Raw genomic sequence first — 21,867 nt, forward strand, 5'->3', positions numbered from 1 at the left:
AGCTGGAAAGAACCCAGGTGTCCCTCAACAGAGGAATAGATACAGAAAATGTGGTACATCTATCAACAAATTAAAAAACTATGATAGGTAAATAATGATACATGATACATAGATGGTAGATAGATAGAATTATGTACTATTCAATTTTAAAGCAAAATTCACATCACTTTAAAATTTAAAAACCATCAGTCATCAAACTGTAATCAACCATTCACATCAACATATGTCTCTCATATATGATATTTAGAGGTAAAAATACATGAAAATTAAAGGGGAGCATTATGTATAAATAAGGGGTAAAGGAGCTAATAATGAATAATAGTGGAAGTAAATATGACCAAAATAGAGTAAAGGCATGAACTGAAATATGATAATTATATTCAGCATAGTATACCATTTATAGACACTAATTAAAATTGCTAAAGAAAAAGATTTCCCCATACATATTACCATTTTTTTCTTCTACATTTCTTTGGTTGGTTTAAATATGATATAGTATAGCTGGTATTCGTATGATGTTTCCATTCATGAATTAATTTTTCTTTAGCTCTGTCCACTTTTATTACATTCACTAGTGCCCTTGGCCTACCCCACAGCACGCATACCCTTTCTATGCAGTAAATCTAACACTCTCAGGCTTTTTTTATTCTTGCTTTTATACTATATGAAAGAAAACATGTGATAACTGCCTTTCTGAAACGGCCTTATTTATCACAACCTGATTATTTATAGTGCCATGCTTTCTCCTTACAGTTATAATTTCTTATTTTGGGCTGCATAGAAATGTGCATACTACATTTTATTTACAATCCTTCTGTTGTAGGACAGCTAGACTGAGGCTAGAGATTGGCCTCTGAGAATAGAGTGGTGAAAAACATGTGTGTGCAAGTGTCACTTATACATGCTCAGAATCATATTAAAAGCAATCTCTTCATTTCATGGGCTTATTCATAGAACTCCCAATGAAGGAAACACAACAGAAATTTCACTTTCAAGTTAAATGAGAAATGGGGTTCTGTGAAGTATATTTTGTTTGTATAAATATGTCCGTGGTTTAATAGAACCTTCATTTCAAAGTGAAAATGTCTCAACACAGAGAATAGTGCATTTCACATTGCTATTCTAGATACTGATGTTTGAGAAGTATGTTGTTTTGGGCCACTATTTGTTTTCTTATTTTAGCATTTTACCTCAGGCAAATTTTTTTTCTGTATGTGCATGCATGTACATGTGAAGGCCACAACTGTTTTGCACCTCGAGGGCTAACTTCCTTTTCTTTTTAAGGGTTTCTCTTATTGCTCTTATTGGCCAGGAGCTTTACTATTAGGCTATCCTGGCTGGCTGGAGAGCCCTAGGACTCTACCTGCATATGTCTCCCAAACACTGAAATTGTAAGTGTGAACTACCATGCCTAACTTTTTTATGTGGGTTCTGAGAATCAAAATCAGGTCATCATGTTTACTCTGTAAGCAATTTTATCAAATAGGTATCTCCCCTGCCCTGATGAGTATTTATAAATGTAAATAGAAGAATGTCAGTGTTCATATGATTTCATAAAATACTCAAGTGTTGTCTTAAACCATTAAATCTTAAGGAATCTTGTTACACAACAAAAGATTACTGATTAACCATACAGATTTTTAAATCTCCTGAGATGAGGTTAATTGCTGACAAGCCTTTAATCCCTGTATTTAGGAGGCAAGTGGCTCTCTGTGAGTTCAAGGACAGCCTGCTCTGCATCATGAATTCCATGTCAACCAAGGCTATATAAAAAGACTATGTCTCCAAAACAAAAACATCAAAGACAAAAGAAAATAATTGTGATAAATCAGGACACTGAAAGTTGTCCTTGCACACAAAGCAACTAGCTTTGCTATTTTTCACTGTCCTGTTAAGTCATCTGAAGTATCGTCTGCATTGCTTTAAGACTTTCCTTTGTTTCTTTTATAAGTGTTAACTGGCTTTTCTATATTTAAAAAGATACTAACAGGGATGTAGCTCAGTTGGTGAAGGACATATCTAACATGCAGAAAGCCCTGTGTCCTACACCCAGCCAGGGGAAATAGAACATAAAACCACACCTTTGTGATTTCAATGGTTCACACCTATAATCAATACTTAAGACAGGTAGAGGTAAGAGGATCAGAATTTCAGGGTCAATATTTGCAATATGGTGAGTTTGACACTAGTGTGGATTCCAGGAGACTATATCTAAAATAGATGAGGTAGAACATAGGAAGAGTTGGCTAAGTGTCAATAGAAAAGCCTGTTTAAAGGTATTCATTGAAGGGTCTTTCCTTCTTGACAAAGATGGAAAGAAACAGGAAGTTTCTGACACACTGTCAGATTTGCAGTAACTCAGCTTTGCATTATTAGCAAATTCCAAATGACCACCACCAAGGGGCAGTAGAACCTATGGTATTAAGTACAAATAATTTAGTATATGAGCTACATATAAGAGTAAATCCTAATTTTATTTAAAGCTGGATTTCTGATGATATATTGTTTGATATAGCTATTAAGTGGATCAATATCCATCCACTAGCTCTAGACTTTGTATAATAAGTCTGTATTTTATATCATGACTTGTAGTTTTAAGTAAAAATAACTAAGTCATTAAAAAAGGAATGTGATAATTTAGTAAAAATTAATAGGAGAAACAAAAATAATACTTCAATTAAATGTTTAATATTTTATCCAGATGTTTTTCACAATCATGGCTCAGCTATTTTCAATAAAATGTATAATCTATTTTTTTAATTAGGAGTTCAACAAAGTGTTCATTTTCTCAACAACTTTCTTGAAAGCATTATGAACCTCTTTGTTTCTTAAGCTATAGACAACTGGGTTTAACATGGGGACTATTGTGGTATAGAAAACAGATGCCATTTGGTCGTTGTCCATGGAATGACTAGAACTGGGCTGTAGGTACATGAAGATTACAGTTCCATAGAATATAGTGACAGCAGTGAAGTGGGATGCACAGGTAGAGAAGGCCTTCTTCTGTCCTTCTGCTGAATGCATTCTCAGAATAGCAATAAATATGAATGCATAGGAGGTCAAGATAACTATTAGAGCAAAGAAGACATTGAATGAAGCTAAGATAAAGAGCACAATCTCATTCACATAGATATCAGAGCAAGAAAGAGCCAGGATTGGAGGTATATCACAGAAAAAGTGATGAACCACATTAGCACAGCAGGGGAGGGAGAAGGTGAATCCAGTATGTATAGCAGACTCAAACAAACCCCAGGAATAACAGGCAATCACCATTCGAGCACACACACTAGTAGTCATAGTTGTTGTGTAATGTAAGGGCTTGCACACTGCAGCATGCCTGTCAAAAGCCATGACAGCAAGTAGGAAACAGTCAACACTGGCAAAAGCCACAAAGAAGAACGTTTGAGCAACACATCCTCCATAGGAGATAACTTTATCCCCTGTGAGAAACCCAGTCATCACCTTTGGAGTCACAGCAGAGGAGTAAACACAGTCTGCCAGAGAGAGGTGACTGAGGAAAATATACATGGGGGTGTGGAGGCGGGAGTCCAGCCAGATCAACACGATCATGCCCAGATTTCCAATCAGTGTGATAAGATAGATGAGACTGAATGTGATGAACAGAGGGACTTGCAGCTCTGGGATATCAGTCAATCCCAAAAGGATAAATGTAGTCACCTTAGTGTTATTCTCCAAGTATGACATTTTGAAATTGTGTTTCACCTGTAAAAATAAATAAATAAAGTAAAGTAAACTTATTGTTTCTGTACAATAATTGATGCCAAATCACTCATGTTACTCAAATGACATTATCTGTATAATTTCACTACCAATGCAGCATTCCCAATACAATTAGACTCCCATAATCTTGCTGTTTTCTCACAAAATAATTTATGGAACCTTCTGTGTGTTGTCTGTTAGTTTCCACCATCACTCAGATATTCAAAATAATCATTCCGTTGTCTTCAAAGTATCAATCATATAATCTCATTTAGGATGAAATTTGTTGCAATAATAAACTGAATTTTAAACCTGTCATTTCAGAGTCAGATACAAAATAACTAAGCACTATGCTTCATATGACTAGATATCAACAAATATACTTTTAGTCTTCCTGTCTTATTGCCTGAGAACAGTCGTGTATCACTGTCTTTTGGATGTAGCATGATGAGAAATGAGACACTCATTCATACAGCTGGAAAACATTGTAGATCTAAGGAAAGGTATTCATCCTTTAACTCTTCACAGATAACAGTTCTCTTTAAAAGACATGCCCATAAATGAAGAAAATATCTAATTAAAAAAAGACATGCCCAAAAAGTGTATAAACACTTACTTATCACTTAAACAAATTGAGCAACCTACACCTGCTCCACCCCTTGAAAAAAGCAACACAGAATAAAAAGAAATGCTTATTCTTATTTTAACCCTTTCAACAAATGTAAGAAACTGAAGAATTTAGTTAATTTATTGAAAACAAACATAGTATTTACAGATTTTCCTGCATTGCATGATTCTTTTGGATATTTTTAAAGGTGATTGAAACCATACAAGCATTCTGACAGGTGGCACGCTGTAATTATACAGAACATAGTCTCTGGCACTGACCTGTCTGCACGTTATTCCTGATGTATCCACTTAAAGATCATGTAACTTTGTGTAAATAGCAACCTTTCTGTGCCTCAGTTTAAAATACGAATGAAAATTGTCCTTCAAAAGTATGCTTGGAGAATGTAATAAGTTGACATGTTTAAATCACTAAAAATTCTATCCTCTTTTAAGACACAATAAATTATAAATATACTATCATTAAACAAATATTGCTATTAATGTATTAGTAATAAAATATAGAGTATCTTGGAGGAAAAGACAAAATATCAAAAAGAAACTCAACAAAAATATTTTAACCATTTTTTGAGAGACATTATGTAGAAACATTTTTAACTTAAAATGATTTTCACAAATATAAACAATATGAAATTTTACTCTGAGATGCAAATTATGACACACTATACTTTTATTATGTGACAGTATTTTGAAGGTTATAAAATTTTACTCAATAATATAATCACTTCACAAAAAGTCCTCCACAGTTTATATAATTTTCTTCCTTTAGCTTTCTTAGAATAGTCTATGTATGCCAACTGGTACCTCTTCAGTTTTCAAAATATACTTTGTATACCTGGTCAAACTAAATAATTCTAAAAATAATGGGATGCTATGATTATTCCATTTGGGCTCTTTCACTTCTCTCCACTTATAACATGATGTTAATCTTATATCCAAAATAGCTCCAAAATTCATTTTCTAGTCACCACCTCTAGAGGAGCCACACTAATCTACAGACAATTATGACACAACTGAAAAGAAATTATCCCAATTCAGTCAGTAGGAAAGTTACAACACAGAAACCTTATGTTACACACAAATATGGACACCTGGATAAAGTAGGCATAAGTACTAGGTCTTGGAAATATTATTACTTTACCTTTTCAAATGCAGAGAGATGCATACGAAGACTGAATTTTTCTCTAAAGATAAAATGATGCTACAGTCCTACTCAGAATGAGGAAGAAAATAATCTCAGAAAGTAGACAAAATCAGGGATCTGAGAGGGAGAGAGAGGTAGAGGGAAAAGGGGAGTGGTTCAGATACAGGAGGAGATGGGGGAGATGTACAGGAGGTCAGGAATTTGAAAGGAGGTATGTGTCAGTGGTGAAGGGGAAACTGGGAGGTTAGCCACTAGAAAGTTCCAGATGCCAGGGACCTAAGGAGTTCCCAGGATCCATCAGGGAGGACATTAGGCAAAATACCCAACAAAGGGGAGAGAGAACCTGAAGAGACCATATCCAGTGGATAGGCATGACACCCCCCCCCCAGTTGGGGAATAGAACCACCCACCTACCTACCTCAAAATTATTAATCCAGAATTCCTCCTGTAAAAAGGAACTTCAGAGACAGAGTGTAGCAGAGACTGAAGGAAAGGCCATCCAGAGACTGTCCCACATAGGGATCCATCCCATCTGCAGACACCAAACCCAGACACAATTGGTGATGCCACAAAGTGCTTGCTGACAGGAGCCTGATATAGCTGTCCACTTGAGAGGCTATGCCAGAGCCTAACCAACACAGGTGCAGATGCACACCGCCAAACATCTGACTGAGCTTGGGGAACCCAATTGAGAAGTTAAGGCAAGGACTGAAGGAGCTGAAGGGGTTTTCAACCCCATAGGAAGAACATCATTATCAAACAATCATATCCCAAAAGCTCCCAAGGACTAAAATACCAACAAAAGCAAACATATGGCTCCAGCTGGATATGTAGCAGAGGATTGCCTTATCTGGAATCAATGGGAAGGGAGCCCCTTGTCTATGAAGAGGCTTGATGACACAGAATAGGGGAATGCTAGGGCACTGAGGCTGGAATGGGTGGGCGGGTGGGGGAGCACACTCATAGAATCACGGGGACAGGGGAGGGGATGGGAGTTTGTGGAGGGGAAACTTGGAAGGGGGATACCATTTGAAGTGTAAATAAATAAAATAACCACTAAAATATTAAATAAAATGAGCAACGTTCTCCTCTATGCCTCATGCTGTTATTACTGTGACACTTCTTTGTTCATACATTTGTCCACATTTTCCCATCTGTTCCTATTTTATGCTCTTCCCATTCCTACTATTCTCTCCCTTTTACCTTTATGTTCTTTTTCTTTCATCTCCAAAGTCTTAATATGAGTGAAACATGGGATATACATTTTCTTTATAGAACTACTATCCAAAACACAGAATTTCAAATGGCTACAATAATAGTATCTCTTATTGTTTAAATATTGTGATTTTTTCCCTGTATTTTAACTAAGTGGTGAGCACTCACAACATATTAGAAACTTGGTGATAAATTGAATCTTTGGTAAATGATTATACCATTAAATAGCTTGCTATCTATTTCCACATATGAAATAAAACACAGACAGGATTGAGCTAGAAACTTGCCTTGCTCTTCAAAGAAGGTATAACAGTGTCACTTGAGATCCCGCTGCAAGTCACATCCAATGAAGGAAAGGACCCTGCTGAAGAAGTTAGTCTTAGTTACTACTCACAAAACTGAAGTTCGATAGCATCACATGGTTAAATAGAAATTATAAAATGTCCAACCCATCACACATGCCTGCTATTAGACCAACTAGAAGAAAGTCTGAACACTCTGTAAAGCTATGAACAACTGTAAGAAAAGGACATCATTCTAAACACTTACCTCACCTTTAACTGAGGTATATAACTTTTTAATGCTATAGGCCTATAATAATATGTAAGTGTGTGTTTGAAAACCATTTTGCACAGAGCTAAACAGATGGCTCACTGGTTAAGAGCATGTTTCACTCTTACAGAGTACCTAAGTTTGGGTCCAAACACCTACCTCAAGAGACTCCCAAGCATCTATAACTCCAACTCCTCTAGCCTTTGCAGGCATGTATATTCACATATTCACACAATTAAAGAGTAGCAAAAATAAATCTTTTCTAACAACCTTTTACATTAAATCCAATAAATGATTGCCAAAAGGCCCTTGACTGCTCCACTAAAAACAGTGTCAATTAGAGACATTTTGAGATTCTAGAGAACAATACAAAGGATCCAGGAAATTTATATACATAACATCCTTCAGAGACTACATGCCCATGAGGACAGACACATCTCTCATGCAGGTTGCCTAGAGAATCAGCAATTAAGCTGTCTGTGGAGACCTGTCTCAGCTTCAGAGGAATAAAAATGTAATCTTATCTGTGGTTAAGTTTTATTTTCTGTATGGAATACTTTTTCTTTTTTTTAATTTAAAGCTTTTTATTTTTCAAGATTTCTTGCTTTACCTGCATGCTGTCAATGTCAAATATTGAAAGTAAACCTTAGATCCTCATGGAAAGAATTTAAGTTAATTCAGCTACTGGTAAAGTCAGTACTGAAGATTTTCTCAAAAGAATAAAAGTAAAACTATTATATAATCTACATGTACCATTTCTGGGCAGATATGCAAAAACATCAGAGTCAACTTACTATAGAGACATTTGCACACCCATGATTACCATAGCACCATTCACAGTGGTCATTATAAAATCAGCCTACATGCCCATCAGCAGGTGAATGGTAAAGGAAATGTCTCTTTTCAGCCAGGAAGAAAGAAATTATATTTTCTGCAGAAAAGTAGATGGAACCAGACATCATGTTAAGTGAATAAAATAGGCCAACTGACACAAGATCAAATACTTCATGTTTTCTCTCATATGTGAAACAGAGAGGAAATGAAAGTAAAAAGAAGGCTACACTGTACTATAACAGGAAATGGTGGATAGGGGTGTGTAGCAGTTGGGGAGGGGAAACTGGGGGTAGCCACTAGAAAGTCCCAGATGTCAGGGATCCAAGAGGTTCCCAGGACCCAACAGGGAGGACTTTAACTGAAATTTCCAAGGTAGGGGAATAGAACCTACAGAGACCATATGCAGTGGATAGACACAGTCCCCGGTTGAGGGATGGGGCCACCTACCAACCTCGAAAGTATTAATTCAAATTTTCTCCTGTCAAAAGGAAATGCAGGGACAAAAAGTGTAGCAGAAACTGAAGGAAAGGCCATCCAGAGACTTGCCCACCTAGTGATCCATCCCATCTGCTGACACCAAACCCAGACACTATTGCTGATGACAGGAGCCTGGTATAGCTGTCCCCTGAGAGGCTCTGACAGAGTCTGGCCAATATAGATGTGGATGTACACAGCCTGACATTGGACTGAGCATGGATAACTCCAATGAGGAAGTTAGGGCAAGGACTATAGGAGCTGAAGGGGTTTGCAACCTCATAGGAAGAACAATATCAACCAATCAGATCGCTCAAAGCTCCCAGAGACTAAACCACCAACCAAAGAGTACACAGGAGGGTACCCATGGCTCCAGCTGGATATGTAGCAGAGGATTGCCTTATCTGGAATTAATGAGAGGGCAGTCCCTTTGTCCTGTGGAGGCTTGATGATCCAGGATAGGGGAATGCTAGCCCACTGAGACAGCAGTGGGTGGGCGGGTGGGGGAGCACTCTCATAGAGGCAGGGGAAGGAAGGAGGGGATGGGGGGATTGTTGAGGGGAAACTGAGAAGGGGAGTAACATTTGAAGTGTAAATAAATAAAATAACCAATAAAAAAAGAAAGTCACCACAAACATTCAAATAACCTTTTATACTTTATTGAAATTAAACCCATTAGGTTGCACAATTAGTATACAGTAATAAAAATCTTTAGGAAAAAATTTTCAGTATTTATTTAATATTTATAATTTACATCTTTATTATTCTAAGCATTAATTCATGTAAAAATACATACTTATGAATTTTATATTAATATTCCCTTTCATACACATATTATGCTTCAATACAATTGATTCCCATGTACCATCTCTTGTCTTCTCCTTTCTCCTCTCTCCCTACTCCCTTAATCTTCCTAATTGTCAACTTAATTATCACTTTCAGGTTGACTTTTTAAAATATATTTTATTTACTCTTCTGGCATAAGAGAAAATGGGATACTTGTCTTTGTGAGTATAACTTATTTTACTTTTACATGAACTTGTGTGAAACATCAGTTTTGAAAATGGCCTTTCTTTGCAGCCAATTAATTATGTGTGTTGTATTTTCTTTATTCATTTGCCGATGGACATCTATTCTAATTGCAAATTGTAAACATTATCAATAGCTCTTAAATAAATATGTGTATTCAGATACATGTACTGAATATGCTACTAAAAGAAATATACACATTTAATGATGGTCTCCATAGGACCAGATAATAGAAATTTTCATTTGGAATTACAAAAGACCATCACTATCGAAAGCTATTCTAAGTAAAAAGATCAAATGATAGACTCAGATCTTGTCTTAGTCAGGGTTTCTATTCCTGCACAAACATCATGACCAAGAAGCAAGTTGGGGAGGAAAGGGTTTATTCATCTTACACTTCCTCATTGCTGTTCATCACCAAGGAAGTCAGGACTGGAACTCAGGCAGGGCAGGAAGCAGGAGCTGATGCAGAAGCCATGGAGAAATGTTCTTTACTGGCTTGCCTCCCCTGGCTTGCTCAGCCTGCTCTCTTATAGAACCAAGACTATAGCACCACCTACAAGGGGACCTCCCCCCTTGATCACTAATTGAGAAAATGCCTTACAGTTGGATCTCATGGAGGCATTTCCTCAACTGAAGCTCCTTTCTCTGTGATAACTCCAGCTGTGTCAAGTTGACACAAAACCACCCAGTACAGATCTAATCAGAAAGAGATTTACTATCTGTATAATAGCCCTCCGTTTTGCAATAGTGAGTACACTTTCTCTGGTAGATTTATACTCTAGCATACAGGATTCTGGGTAAGACCATTGTTCTCTTTTCTCCACCAGCAGACTGAATAAGACCTTCCAGCCCTGGGAAAAGAAGGTCTCAGATAGAGAGTTTTCTGATCAGTTTAAGATTGAGTTCTGTATATTCTGCAACTATAATGTGGGGTGTCCTCAGCAATATTGTCTTACTATCTAGTTATGGTGTATAAGCAAAGTAATGGCAGTAGCCTGTATTTAAGAGGCATAGGAGGAGTTGGATGGGACAGGGAAAGGTGACTATAACCCAGAAACATTATATACATTTATGAAATTTATCAAAAAATATAAAAACTAATAAGCAGATCAATACTGGAAACATAAAATGCCTGATTTTCAGATACACTGCAAAATCACAGTAACAAAAACATCATGGTATTGGCACAAAAGTAGATCCACAGAGCAATAGAGTAAAATGGAGGATCCTGAAGTAAAGTAGAATATGACTGAGGAACTCACCGAGGTTGACTTCTGTCCTTTACACACAAGTAGCCCACACACACTGACATACATATATACATATATACATATATAGATATATACACACAAACATATACAAATGAATCAAACTGCAAATTATGTCATGTGACATGCTAAAGTCCAAGAACTAGCTGGCTAACCCTATCTATTGGCTATAAGTCCCATGTGTGTCTTCTTTTATGTTGTATGATAAAATTCTTACCCATGCGACATTTGCTACATTTATTTTTATTAAAAATAGGTTTATTACATAATATATTCTGATTACAATTTCTCTTCCTGTACTCCTCCCAGTTCCTCCTCACCTCCCTTCCCATCCAGATCCATCTCCTTGCTGTTTCGCATTAGAAAACTAACAGGCTTCTAATGGATAATAATAAAATATATTATAATATAGTAAAATAAAGCAAAAACTAACACATAAAAATTGAACAAAACACTAAACAGAAACAAAAGTGCCAAAAGAAGCCTGGGAAAGAGCACAGAAATTGATTAATCCTTGTTCTCAGTTTACTTTAGTGCCCCACCCTTTTAGCTAGTCACCCTAAATAACCCAAATATTTTTCTTTTAGCCACTAAGTTAATAAAACCTATTTTACTTCTTCTGAATGTAAAGAAAAGTTCAAATAACACCTTAACTGTCTCTTGGAACTCTTTATGTCTTATCTAGATGTGAGGATAAAATAATTTACCAATAAATAGGATCATGTTGTGTTTACGGAAAGAACAAGAAATGTGTACACTGATCTTGGCTTCTTTACAAATATCCTAGAACTGAAGGGAAAAGTAACATACGCCCCCATGCTTCACTGATAAGCAAGCTCTGATTGATATACACTACTAAATGAATATGAGGTTTCTTCCATCGAGTATTTCTGAGAAACTTAACTCTGAAGACTGCATGGCCAGCTGTAGAAGGCCAATAGAAAATGAACTCAATGCCAACCTTCGAAGTTCCTTGTCACATGTTATATCTTGATTTTCCTTTTTTAAAAAAATTACTTAAAATTATCTTATTGCATTCTATTTTTTATTTTAAATTGATTTAATTTATGTATTTTCAACTTTCTTTTAACCTATATGCTTTGGTGCTATACATTATGGCTTCTAATTTAGTATTTTTATGGACATTCTGTGTTTGTGTGTGTGAGTGAGTACATCTCAGGTTTTGTGCTTCTTACGATGTTTGCTTTATACTTATAATAACAATACTCGAGCATCACAAACGCAAAGAACATTTCTTAATTTGTTAAGTAAGTCTCACTAACTTGGTAGCATTGTAGTTTAAACTACAGCACTGTAGTTTAAACTCAGGCAGGGATAAAAAACTATTGAACACATTGACATTTCTTCTCAAAAGTTAAATAATACCAATTAAGGGAAGCATACATGTACTATACACACAAAATAAAAATTCCTATCCCTTAACTGAATGTCAAATTGAAATCCTACAATTCTTTCATTACCAACAAGTTTATTTACATAATTACTGAAAATAATCCTGTGATATCCATCATTATGCAGAGTTGGAATTCCCATAGAATCATTAATAACCTACTCCCCAGTTGTGTGAGATAAAGACTTGTTGAAGTCCCCTTGAGATGTTTTCCCTATGAGGATTCATTGACTGCAGATCTCTCTCCTGGTTGCCACTTCCTAACATGTAATATTTCCACTGGCCTCTCACTGAAGAGAGCGGCTCATAACAAGAGCCTCTTTTACATTTGTTTTTGTTATTGACCTGACTATTAACAGCTGTCTAGAGCCAATAATTAATTTCTCCCCAAGTGGCTTGCAAGTAAAAGCATGTTCTTTGGGGAAAATAGCAGTGGTATTATTCATTTGGATAAAACAGTAAGAACACCTTACCACGTATGAGAAATGGTAAGAGCATTTTTTGTCACACCAGGCATCCTCCAGAGCAAGTGTTCTTAGGATTACCTGTCTATTATTTCTTTTTATGGATGAGCATATTATGAACTTTAAAGAGTTCAGGTAATTTATCTAAGAAGGAAAATTAGGAGTTGTAGGACTAGAGCTTGTGATAGAGGGATCCAAAGCCAGTTGTGCTACTTTCTTTCATTTGGACATCTTTAACTTCTGTGCCAAACACTAAGTAAAATTCTCCAAATATATGTTCTGGCTTTCAAAGACTAAATTATGAATTTTGTATGAAAGTGCCATGTCTGCATGCTGCATTACTCAGGAAAGAAGGTAAGCCTTGGGGTGAGACTCATAACCCTCATGACATCGAGGACAGAAGTAGCCAGAAGAATATATCATATGAGCTCAGCCATTTTCCCATTGATTCACCTAGAGCTTATATGGTAGTATTTTATATATTGCTCTACTTTGTATCAGAGACAATCAGAGGCTGTTTGCTCAAATCCAGTGGTGATATTGTAAAAAAAAAATATGTATTTATCATATGGCATAAGAGAGTTATTAGAGCATGAATTTCTACTTTGCTAAAATTATTTTTTAATTAAAACTACTATAATTTGGTTGGCTCTTTTAGAAAAAATGATAATACATTTTATTTTAACTAATGCCAGAGTTGATGAGAAGAACAAATGGGGGTATGATTATAAAATGTTATTGCAATCAGGAAAATCTTAGTAATATTTTTAAAAGGAGGAGTTATTAATGAATGAGAGTATATAGAAGTTAAGAACAAGCTATAAAATGCTCAGAAATAGTTGTAAAATTATAGCAGATGTAACTATAATATTAAAAAAGTTTACACTGAAACTCTACTTCTAGCCATAGAGTCCTAGCTGGTATTAGAAACAAGGCATGTTAACCATTAAACAGACGGAGCAATTCTAAATCACTATTTCATAACTGTAAGAAAATCATAAATCATCATGCTTTTCTTGACAAATGAAAAATAAGAATAAAGCTCAATATCTATTGGTCTTAATACTTCACTATGAAAATTTCCAAAATTAGGAAATGTGCTATGTGCATTTCTGGGAACCAAGAAATCAGCAAAATTCTCATACCCAAAGCAGATACAGTGCTTATTAAGAGAATGAAAAAATGGGCATCACCTAGGACTTTATACAGCTCATTCACTTTTATTTTTTAAAAAAGTTATTCAAAAGTTATATATAAGGCAGGGCACTCCAACTTTTGAAGATCCAGCTGTTTTTATACACAACTAAGACTCAGAAAGACAGATGATTGTCTCTGAGTTGCATTTAAAACATTCCCATGAGTTACATACATTTCCTTGACTCCTTTTATGTTCTATCACACTCTCTTTATAAAAATAAAATAATACTAAAATAGATGTTGTTTCTCACAAAAGATACAATAAAATTTGTTAACTAGAATGATTAGTTGTATGAAACATCTCATTTCTGCAGTTACATGTTGGGAGCCATCATGTCAGTGCAGGGAAATGTACCTACATCCTCTACAAGAGCAGCTGGTGTTTCTCTCCACCCCACCCCCCCCTCTCTAGATTTCTAAAATACTTAGGTAAAAGACCTTCACAAGAAAAAGCAAATTCAACCTTGATTTTAAAACATTCTTTATTTATAAATAAGTGAGGATCCCAAAACAGGCACGACTTAAACAGGCTTCTATATTTTCTTATGCAATTCCCACTAGTGATAATAGGCATTAAAATTGCACATTTATAAGGATTCAAAATTAACATCTGCATATGACAGAAAATATATTTGTCTTTCTAGGTATGGGTTGCCTCACTAAGGATAATTGTGTCCAGCTCCACCCACTTATCTTTAAATTTTATAATTTCATTAATTTTCTATTTTATCTTATCAAAGGTCTCTTGTATTCTGAGAATAGAAAGGTAATGATATAAAATAAAGGCTATCCTATATTTTAAGCATTACAAAGTAAAAGCATTATAGGATGCATATATCATCTGCATTTTATCATCTACCTTATACTTTTATACTACACTAAGGTGCAGATATGTAAGTTTATATCCATGATGACTAAAGCATAAAAGAATTCTTGTGTTTACACAAATGGGTTGGCTATTCACCTACAAAGAGAGAAATCTTGCATGAAAAATGAGAAGAGACTATCTGAAGGACAGAAGGATAGTAGGGTATATGAAGAGTACAAATGTCATTAATTTTGTCATGGACTTTTAATTTTAGACTTTTATCCAGAAGCTCTATCTTGTGTATTAACCACTTCTGAAATCAAAATAAACAAAGTACCTTGATTGCATCACAATGCATAATATATGTTATATAGTGGTTCAAGTTTGTGTTTTAACTTCAGTCAAGGAAAAGGTTGTAAAAACCCAGACACTAATGCATAAGCCAGCAAGATTTTGATGCAGGGACCCTGTTATAGCTGTCTCATATGAGGCTATGCCAGTTCCTGGCAAATACAGAAGTGGATGCTCACAGTCATCTATAAGATGGAACACAGGGCCCCCAGTGGAGGAGCTAGAGAAAGTACCCAAGGAGCTGAAGGGGTCTGCAACCCTATAGGTGGAACAACAATATGAACTAACAAGTACCCGCAGAGCTCGTGTCTCTAGCTGCATATGTAGCAGAAGATGGCCTACTCGGCCATCACTGGAAAGAGAGGCCCCTTATTATTGCAAATTTTATATGCCCCAGTACAGGAGAATGCCAGGGCCAAGAAGCAGGAGTGGGTGGGTACCGGAGCAGGGCGGAGGGAATGTATAAGGATAGCATTTGAAATTTAAAATGTACATACAGAAAATATCTAATAATTAAAAAAAGAAAAAGAAAAAGGTTGTTTAAAAAAAGAAAAAGAAAAAGATTGTAGTCATATATATACCTACTAAACAAATTCATGGACATTATGTAAAGCATAGCTGGCATTTACAACCAAAAATTTCTGACCTGGAGATGAACTAGGGTAAGGAAACCAGGATACCTGGATGTAAATGTAAAACAGGTTTAATGGGAAAATGAAATTTTTATTGAGTAAATTTCATAATTCCTAACCTATAAGTTAATGATTCCTGTGTGTGGTGAAAGGCATGTCCTATGTATTTTACTCTACAATGAGACTAATTAAAGTTAAATTCAGTCTCTTAAATATCCTTCCTTATTATAGAGTATTTTTTATATAACTTGACATAGGTGGGATAGAGTGAAATGAGACTAAAATTAAGTAAACTTTGTAATACTTTTGAAAGAATTCATGTTATGAATGCTTATATGCTACCAAAATACTTATGCTGAAATCCTAACCTCTATAGTGATGATATGTTAATGCAGAGTCACTGGAAGATGTATATGGTGTAGATGCTGTGAGAGGAAAAACGTCATGTGACTGGAGTTGGCTTCCATAAGAAACAAACAACAAAGAGATAAGACCTTCTACCACAGAATTCTAGAAGGCATGTATAAAGGAGAAATTAGGAACTTATGACACACCACTGCTCCTGAGCCTACACGATATGAAGATATAAATTTATGGTATTTAGATTCGGTCTACAGTGAAAAGAATTAACATAAAAATTTCAAAACCCACAGTTTCATTAACTATTCACCCAAACAAAGATGAAAACTGAGCAAAATGCAACAAAAATTCAGAAGATGAATGAAAGGTATGTATTTCCTGATATTACATATTACCCTGAATAAATTAATACATTAAAAAATTCCAGTTCAGTGAAAAAATAGTTTTGCTTGCTTTGAAACTTCAAATTCAGACTTTGTGCTTTTCTAGGGAGAAATTAATCTGGCAGTCTTATCTAAGACTTTTTTGAGCTTCAATTCTAAATTGAGATACATCATCTCATCTAAACAAAGTATGATCTACTTCTATTTTAAGCTTGAATTTTGCTGCCTCAACCTGCTTGGATCAGAATGCTGGAAAGGAACATTGCATCCTGAAGGAAAGCATGGGGAAGACAGACAGACAGGACCAGCAGCACTCTCTCCATCCTCATTCTCATCTCCTTTCTCTTTGATACAGGGCAGTCCCATGATCCTCAATGGAGAACAGTACAGAGGTGACTGAGTTCATTTTCACAGGATTAACAGATGACCCAGAGCTCCAGATACCACTCTTCATTGTTTTCCTTCTCATCTATCTCAGCACTGTGCTTGGGAACCTGGGAATGGTAGGGTTGATCCTGCTGGACTCACACCTCCACACTCCCATGTACCTTTTCCTTAGTCATCTATCTCTGGTGGACTTTGGTTATTCTTCAGCTGTGACTCCCAAAGTAATGTCAGGTCTCCTTTCAATAGACAAAACCATATCCCATAACACTTGTGGAACCCAATTCTTCTTCTTCGTGGGCTTTATAACCACAGAAAGCTTTCTCTTGGCTGCCATGGCTTATGACCGCTATGCAGCAGTATGTAAGCCACTGCATTACACCACCACCATGACTACAAACACTTGTGCTTGTCTGACCATAGGTTCCTATGTCTGTGGCTTCCTGAATTCCTCTATCCACACTGGGAACATTTTCAGGCTTTCCTTCTGCAAGTTCAATGTGATAGACCACTTTTTCTGTGATGCACCACCTCTCCTGGCCCTATCATGCTCAGACACCTATATCAGTGAGACTGTGATTTTCTTTGTTGTGGGTTTTAATGCTCTTTTCTCTATTGTAGTCATTACGATTTCCTATCTGCTTATTTTCATCACTATTCTGAGGATGCGTTCATCTGAAGGACGCCAGAAGGCCTTTTCTACCTGTGCTTCCCACCTCACTGCAGTCTCCATCTTCTATGGGACTGTCATCTTCATGTACTTACAGCCCAGTTCCAGTCACACCATGGGTACTGACAAGATGGCATCTGTGTTCTATACCATGGTCATTCCCATGCTGAACCCTTTGGTCTATAGCCTGAGGAACAAAGAGGTTAAAGGTGCATTTAAAAAAGCTGTAGGAAATGCAAAATCTGCCTTAACATTTTTATTTTAGTTTTACAACAAATCTATGATAAGACAGCTTCATTTTCTTTCTAAATGTATGCATAATATTGACTAACCATCCCATAGAGTTGTAATTATTAAAATAATTTTCCAGCTATTTAATAAGAGCACTATAGTCAATGGATTAGAAGCAATCACTCATCAAGGCAGAATACTAGATTTAAAATATCATTTTAAATGGATATAGTCATATCTCATGCTCATATCCACTCCTGTGTGTATATGTGAATTGCACATGCATCTCTCTTTAATGACAATCACATGGGGAAATCCTTACCTGCTACAAAAATGAAAGTATCAAGAACATGCAAAGCTTTAAAAAAATATTAATAAACATCACAGCCAGGCAGTGGTGGGGCACACCTTTAATCCCAGCACTTGAGAGGCAGAAGCAGGTGGATATCTGAATTCAAGTCCAGCCTTGTCTACAGAGTGAATTACAGGAGAGCTAAGGCTATACAGAGAAACTTTATCTCAAATATAAAAAAAAAAATAGTAAACATCAAGAAAATGAGTCACCCAACTTAAAATCATGGCATGGAACTGAACAGAATTCTCAAAAGAAGCAACAGAATTTGCTATGGAATATTTTCCAAATGTTCAAATTCTTTCCATGAGGAAAATTCAGATTAACAGTACTTTGAGTTTTCATCTAACGCCTGTCAGAAAGGGTAAGATCAAAAACAAAAGCACGAGATAACAAAACCTGCCATCCATTTATGGAAAGGGATCACTTTTGCACTGCTGGTGGAAGTGAAAACTGGTGTGGTCACTATGGAAACCAGTGTAACAGTTCCTGCAAATGTGTGAAATAGATATACCACATAACCAGCTATACCTGTCCTGACATATTCCAAAGGACTCTGTATTCTACAGATATACTTGATCATCCATGTTTGGTGTTACTCTGTTAAATATAAAAAACGGAGACAGCTTAGATGCCCCTCAACTGATCAATGGACCATGAAACTGTAGAACACATATACAATGGAGTACCATTCAGCTGTAAGAAAAATAAAACAATTAATCTCACAGAAAAATGATATGGCTGGAAATGATCATAATAAATTAGGAAATCCAGAGTCAGAAAACTAAACACTGAATGTTGTCTTTAATATATGTAATCTATATTTGAATATTTAGATATACATGCTTAAATTGTGGTGCCTAGAAAATTAGTAAGTGGCCATAGGTTGGAGGAGGTGATTTAAAGAAAAAGAAAATAGAATATACATAGTCTGTAGAGGAGAAACTATTGGAAAAGGAAGAGTCAATGGAATGAGAGATGGGATAGCAGAGAAAAGAATCAACAAATATGGGGAGAAATAACTAATGCTATGTTTTTGAAAATGTCATATGAAGGCAACTACCATAAAAGTAGTAGAAAAGTCTCCTAAAATGATACATTATACATATATATCATGTTCATATATTTCAAGAAGTTTAAATATGGTTTCTCTGTAACAAGGGGATAATTCCTCTCTCAGATATCATAGTCTAACAATTACTCTTGGTTATCCTTTGTAACTTGGAACTAAGAAAATATAACTGAAAACATACCATACTAGAATCATATGACAGAAAAATCAATCAATCTGGTATCAACCTAGAAACTTCATCTCTACTCACTAGCTTTCATACTGCTGAAAGATTGCCATTTACACTACTGGAGTAGAAAAGTATTCAACAATAGTGCCAATTTGTTATCCCAAGCTACTGAAAAAAACAGATCCATTTGTACAATAGTGGTATGACTTGTGTAAAAATAACAAATCTCCTCCTTTGGAGATTTAAAGTCCACTTTAAAAGGCATAGCTTGTGCCTAGTACCATTAACTGGGCCAAGAAAGCATGGCTTTCTAGGTCATAAGCCCCAGGTAGAACGCCAATTTTATTATTCTGCTAAATTTACATATAGTATTACTCTTCCCACTAAGTTCTAATTTTTATTACCACAGATTGGTGTGTCTTTTAACTCTCATCAGAACTTTTTTCAGGCAATAATGGTTCATTCAAACATAATTGATCAACATGTAGAAAATAAGACTGCAGAACACTTAGCTCTGGGTGGAACATCTATTATAATAGTCATATCTCCAAAGACCAAGGTTCATCATAGAAAGGTGTTAGAAAGATGCAGTGGAATTCTATACTAAAGTAGTATTGACTGGGTATAATACGATTTATATACATATAAACTTATAGCAACATGACTTCATACATAATATCAAGGAAGCCAAAAACCAAGCATGAATGAAGGAGGTGATCAGAATATTCTACTTCTAGCTGAGTAGTTTTTGGCAATGTGACTGCTCAGAGAGAAGAACTGAGATTTCTTCAGGAATATAGACCTTGAAAGACTGCCCATGTTCAAGTAGACAATCCTATGCTCACACACATACTGGCCAGAAGTAGGCTCGGTTAATTTAAGAGGAAGGCCTCATAAAATTTAAAGGAAAAAAAGGGAGTAGGAGGATACAGGAAGAATTGTAGGGGAGGAAGTCAGGGAGGGTTTGATCAAATAATATTCTGCATTGTGAAATTCTCAATAAAAAATTTTAATATTTTTAAGTAAATTTCTTTATACAGGTACTTATTTTATAACACAAACCCCCATAATGGTGAAGCATTATAAAGAAACCAATATGTTTATTTGATCATATTAATAGAGTAAATGTATGAATATGAGCATTATTAGTTATATATAAGTATAATACTAACAAATATAACACTTAGCTATTATTATCAAACATCAAGAATTTCATTGTTATCAACAATATAATGTTATAAGTTAATAAATAAACAAAGCTTGTCAGCTTCCCTAAAGACACTACAACCTGAAAGCATCCCAGGAGTTCTGCATGCAGGGAGATAGGCAAGGGTCCCTCCCAAAGGCTCACAGCCGCTGGGACACCCGGGAGTCCAGTGACTTGGAACCCATGATGTACCAATCCCCCCACCCCAAATTCCACTCCCCTTCTGGACAGTGCATTCTTCAGGAGCAGATGACCACCTTGTCTGTGCCCCTAAGAACACCACAGCCTGAAGGCATCCCAGGAGTTCCACTGCATGAGGAGTAACTGGGCAATTGATACCACAGTCTCTGAAGATGTTCCACTGCACGCAGAGCAACTGACCTGACAGTCTGAAAGCCACCCCACCCCACCCCACCCCCAGAGTTCTGTTGCATACGAGGCAACAGACCCCACATTCTGAAGGCCTCCGTGGAGAACAGCTACACACAGAACAATAGCTTGACTGCTCCTCTAAATCCCCAACAGTCTAAAAGGCCTCCCAGGAGATGTGCTTCAGCCAGGGCAAACAAATCAGCAGCTTCTCTGCACCTTTGAAGACCCTACAGTTGGAATGTGTAGCAGGAACAACAAGGTTGCCTCTTTGTAAATGCTAGGAGCAGTGCAGATGCAAAAACATTCCCGCAGGAGTACTTAATGGAGGACTGCCTGAGAGAGCAAGCATTGCTGATGCAAATAATGCCAGGCAATCAGGAACTGCTGCTTAGAATAGATAATTTTTTGAAACCAATGGGGGGCATGGGTAGAGGGTATTAAAGGAGCTTGCAGCAGTGCTCTGATGAGCTTGCTGCAGCATTCTCACCTGATCCCAGAGTCTGCATCCTTGACTCTGTTCCAACCACCTCCAAACCTCAAGAGCAGGTAAGGATAGAATTGAGTGCTGTCCAGGGCACAGGCAACAGGAAAGCCTCCCAGAAGACCTCCCAGAAGAGCCACTGTGGCCAGGACAACAAGTCACCAGTGCATGTGCCCTTCTGAAAAGCCCACAATCTAAAGGTCACAGAGGGGGTCTGCTCTAGCCAGGGCCACAGGCCTACCAGGAGACCTGAAGCAAGCCAGGGCCAAAAGAGGTAGGCCCCAAAAAGAAACACCCAGACAGGCAAACATTAGGGATAACCAGATGGCAAGAGACAACCACAAGACCATAAGCAACAAAAAACAATATACATGGGAACAAATGAAAACCCAGGCTACTATTCCCAGCAAAACTATCAATCAACATAGATGGAGAAACCAAAATATTCCATGACAAA

At 36.5% G+C, this 21,867-nt stretch overlaps 2 protein-coding genes across 2 annotated transcripts; one reads left to right on the forward strand and one right to left on the reverse strand.

Annotated features, from left to right (window-relative positions):
• Positions 1-2,760: 2,760 nt before the first annotated feature.
• On the reverse strand, positions 2,761-3,705 carry LOC110285790 (olfactory receptor 5B2-like). The gene has a single exon (XM_021152198.2). It carries the CDS (start codon positions 3,703-3,705, stop codon positions 2,761-2,763), a length of 945 nt encoding a protein of 314 aa, XP_021007857.1.
• A 13,141-nt stretch (positions 3,706-16,846) lies between these two features.
• On the forward strand, positions 16,847-17,791 carry LOC110285663 (olfactory receptor 5B12-like). The gene has a single exon (XM_021151990.1). The coding sequence runs from the start codon at positions 16,847-16,849 to the stop codon at positions 17,789-17,791; it is 945 nt and encodes a 314-aa protein (XP_021007649.1).
• The last annotated feature ends 4,076 nt before the right edge of the window (positions 17,792-21,867 follow it).

This window comes from Mus caroli, unplaced genomic scaffold (genome assembly GCF_978045245.1).
Source record: "Mus caroli unplaced genomic scaffold, Mus_caroli_1 scaffold_20, whole genome shotgun sequence".
Classification (NCBI taxonomy): domain Eukaryota; kingdom Metazoa; phylum Chordata; class Mammalia; order Rodentia; family Muridae; genus Mus; species Mus caroli.

Coding starts and splice junctions, on each gene's coding strand:
- LOC110285790 (XM_021152198.2), bottom strand. CDS start 3,705: ATGTCATACTTGGAGAATAACACTAAGGTGACTACATTTATCCTTTTG.
- LOC110285663 (XM_021151990.1), top strand. CDS start 16,847: ATGGAGAACAGTACAGAGGTGACTGAGTTCATTTTCACAGGATTAACA.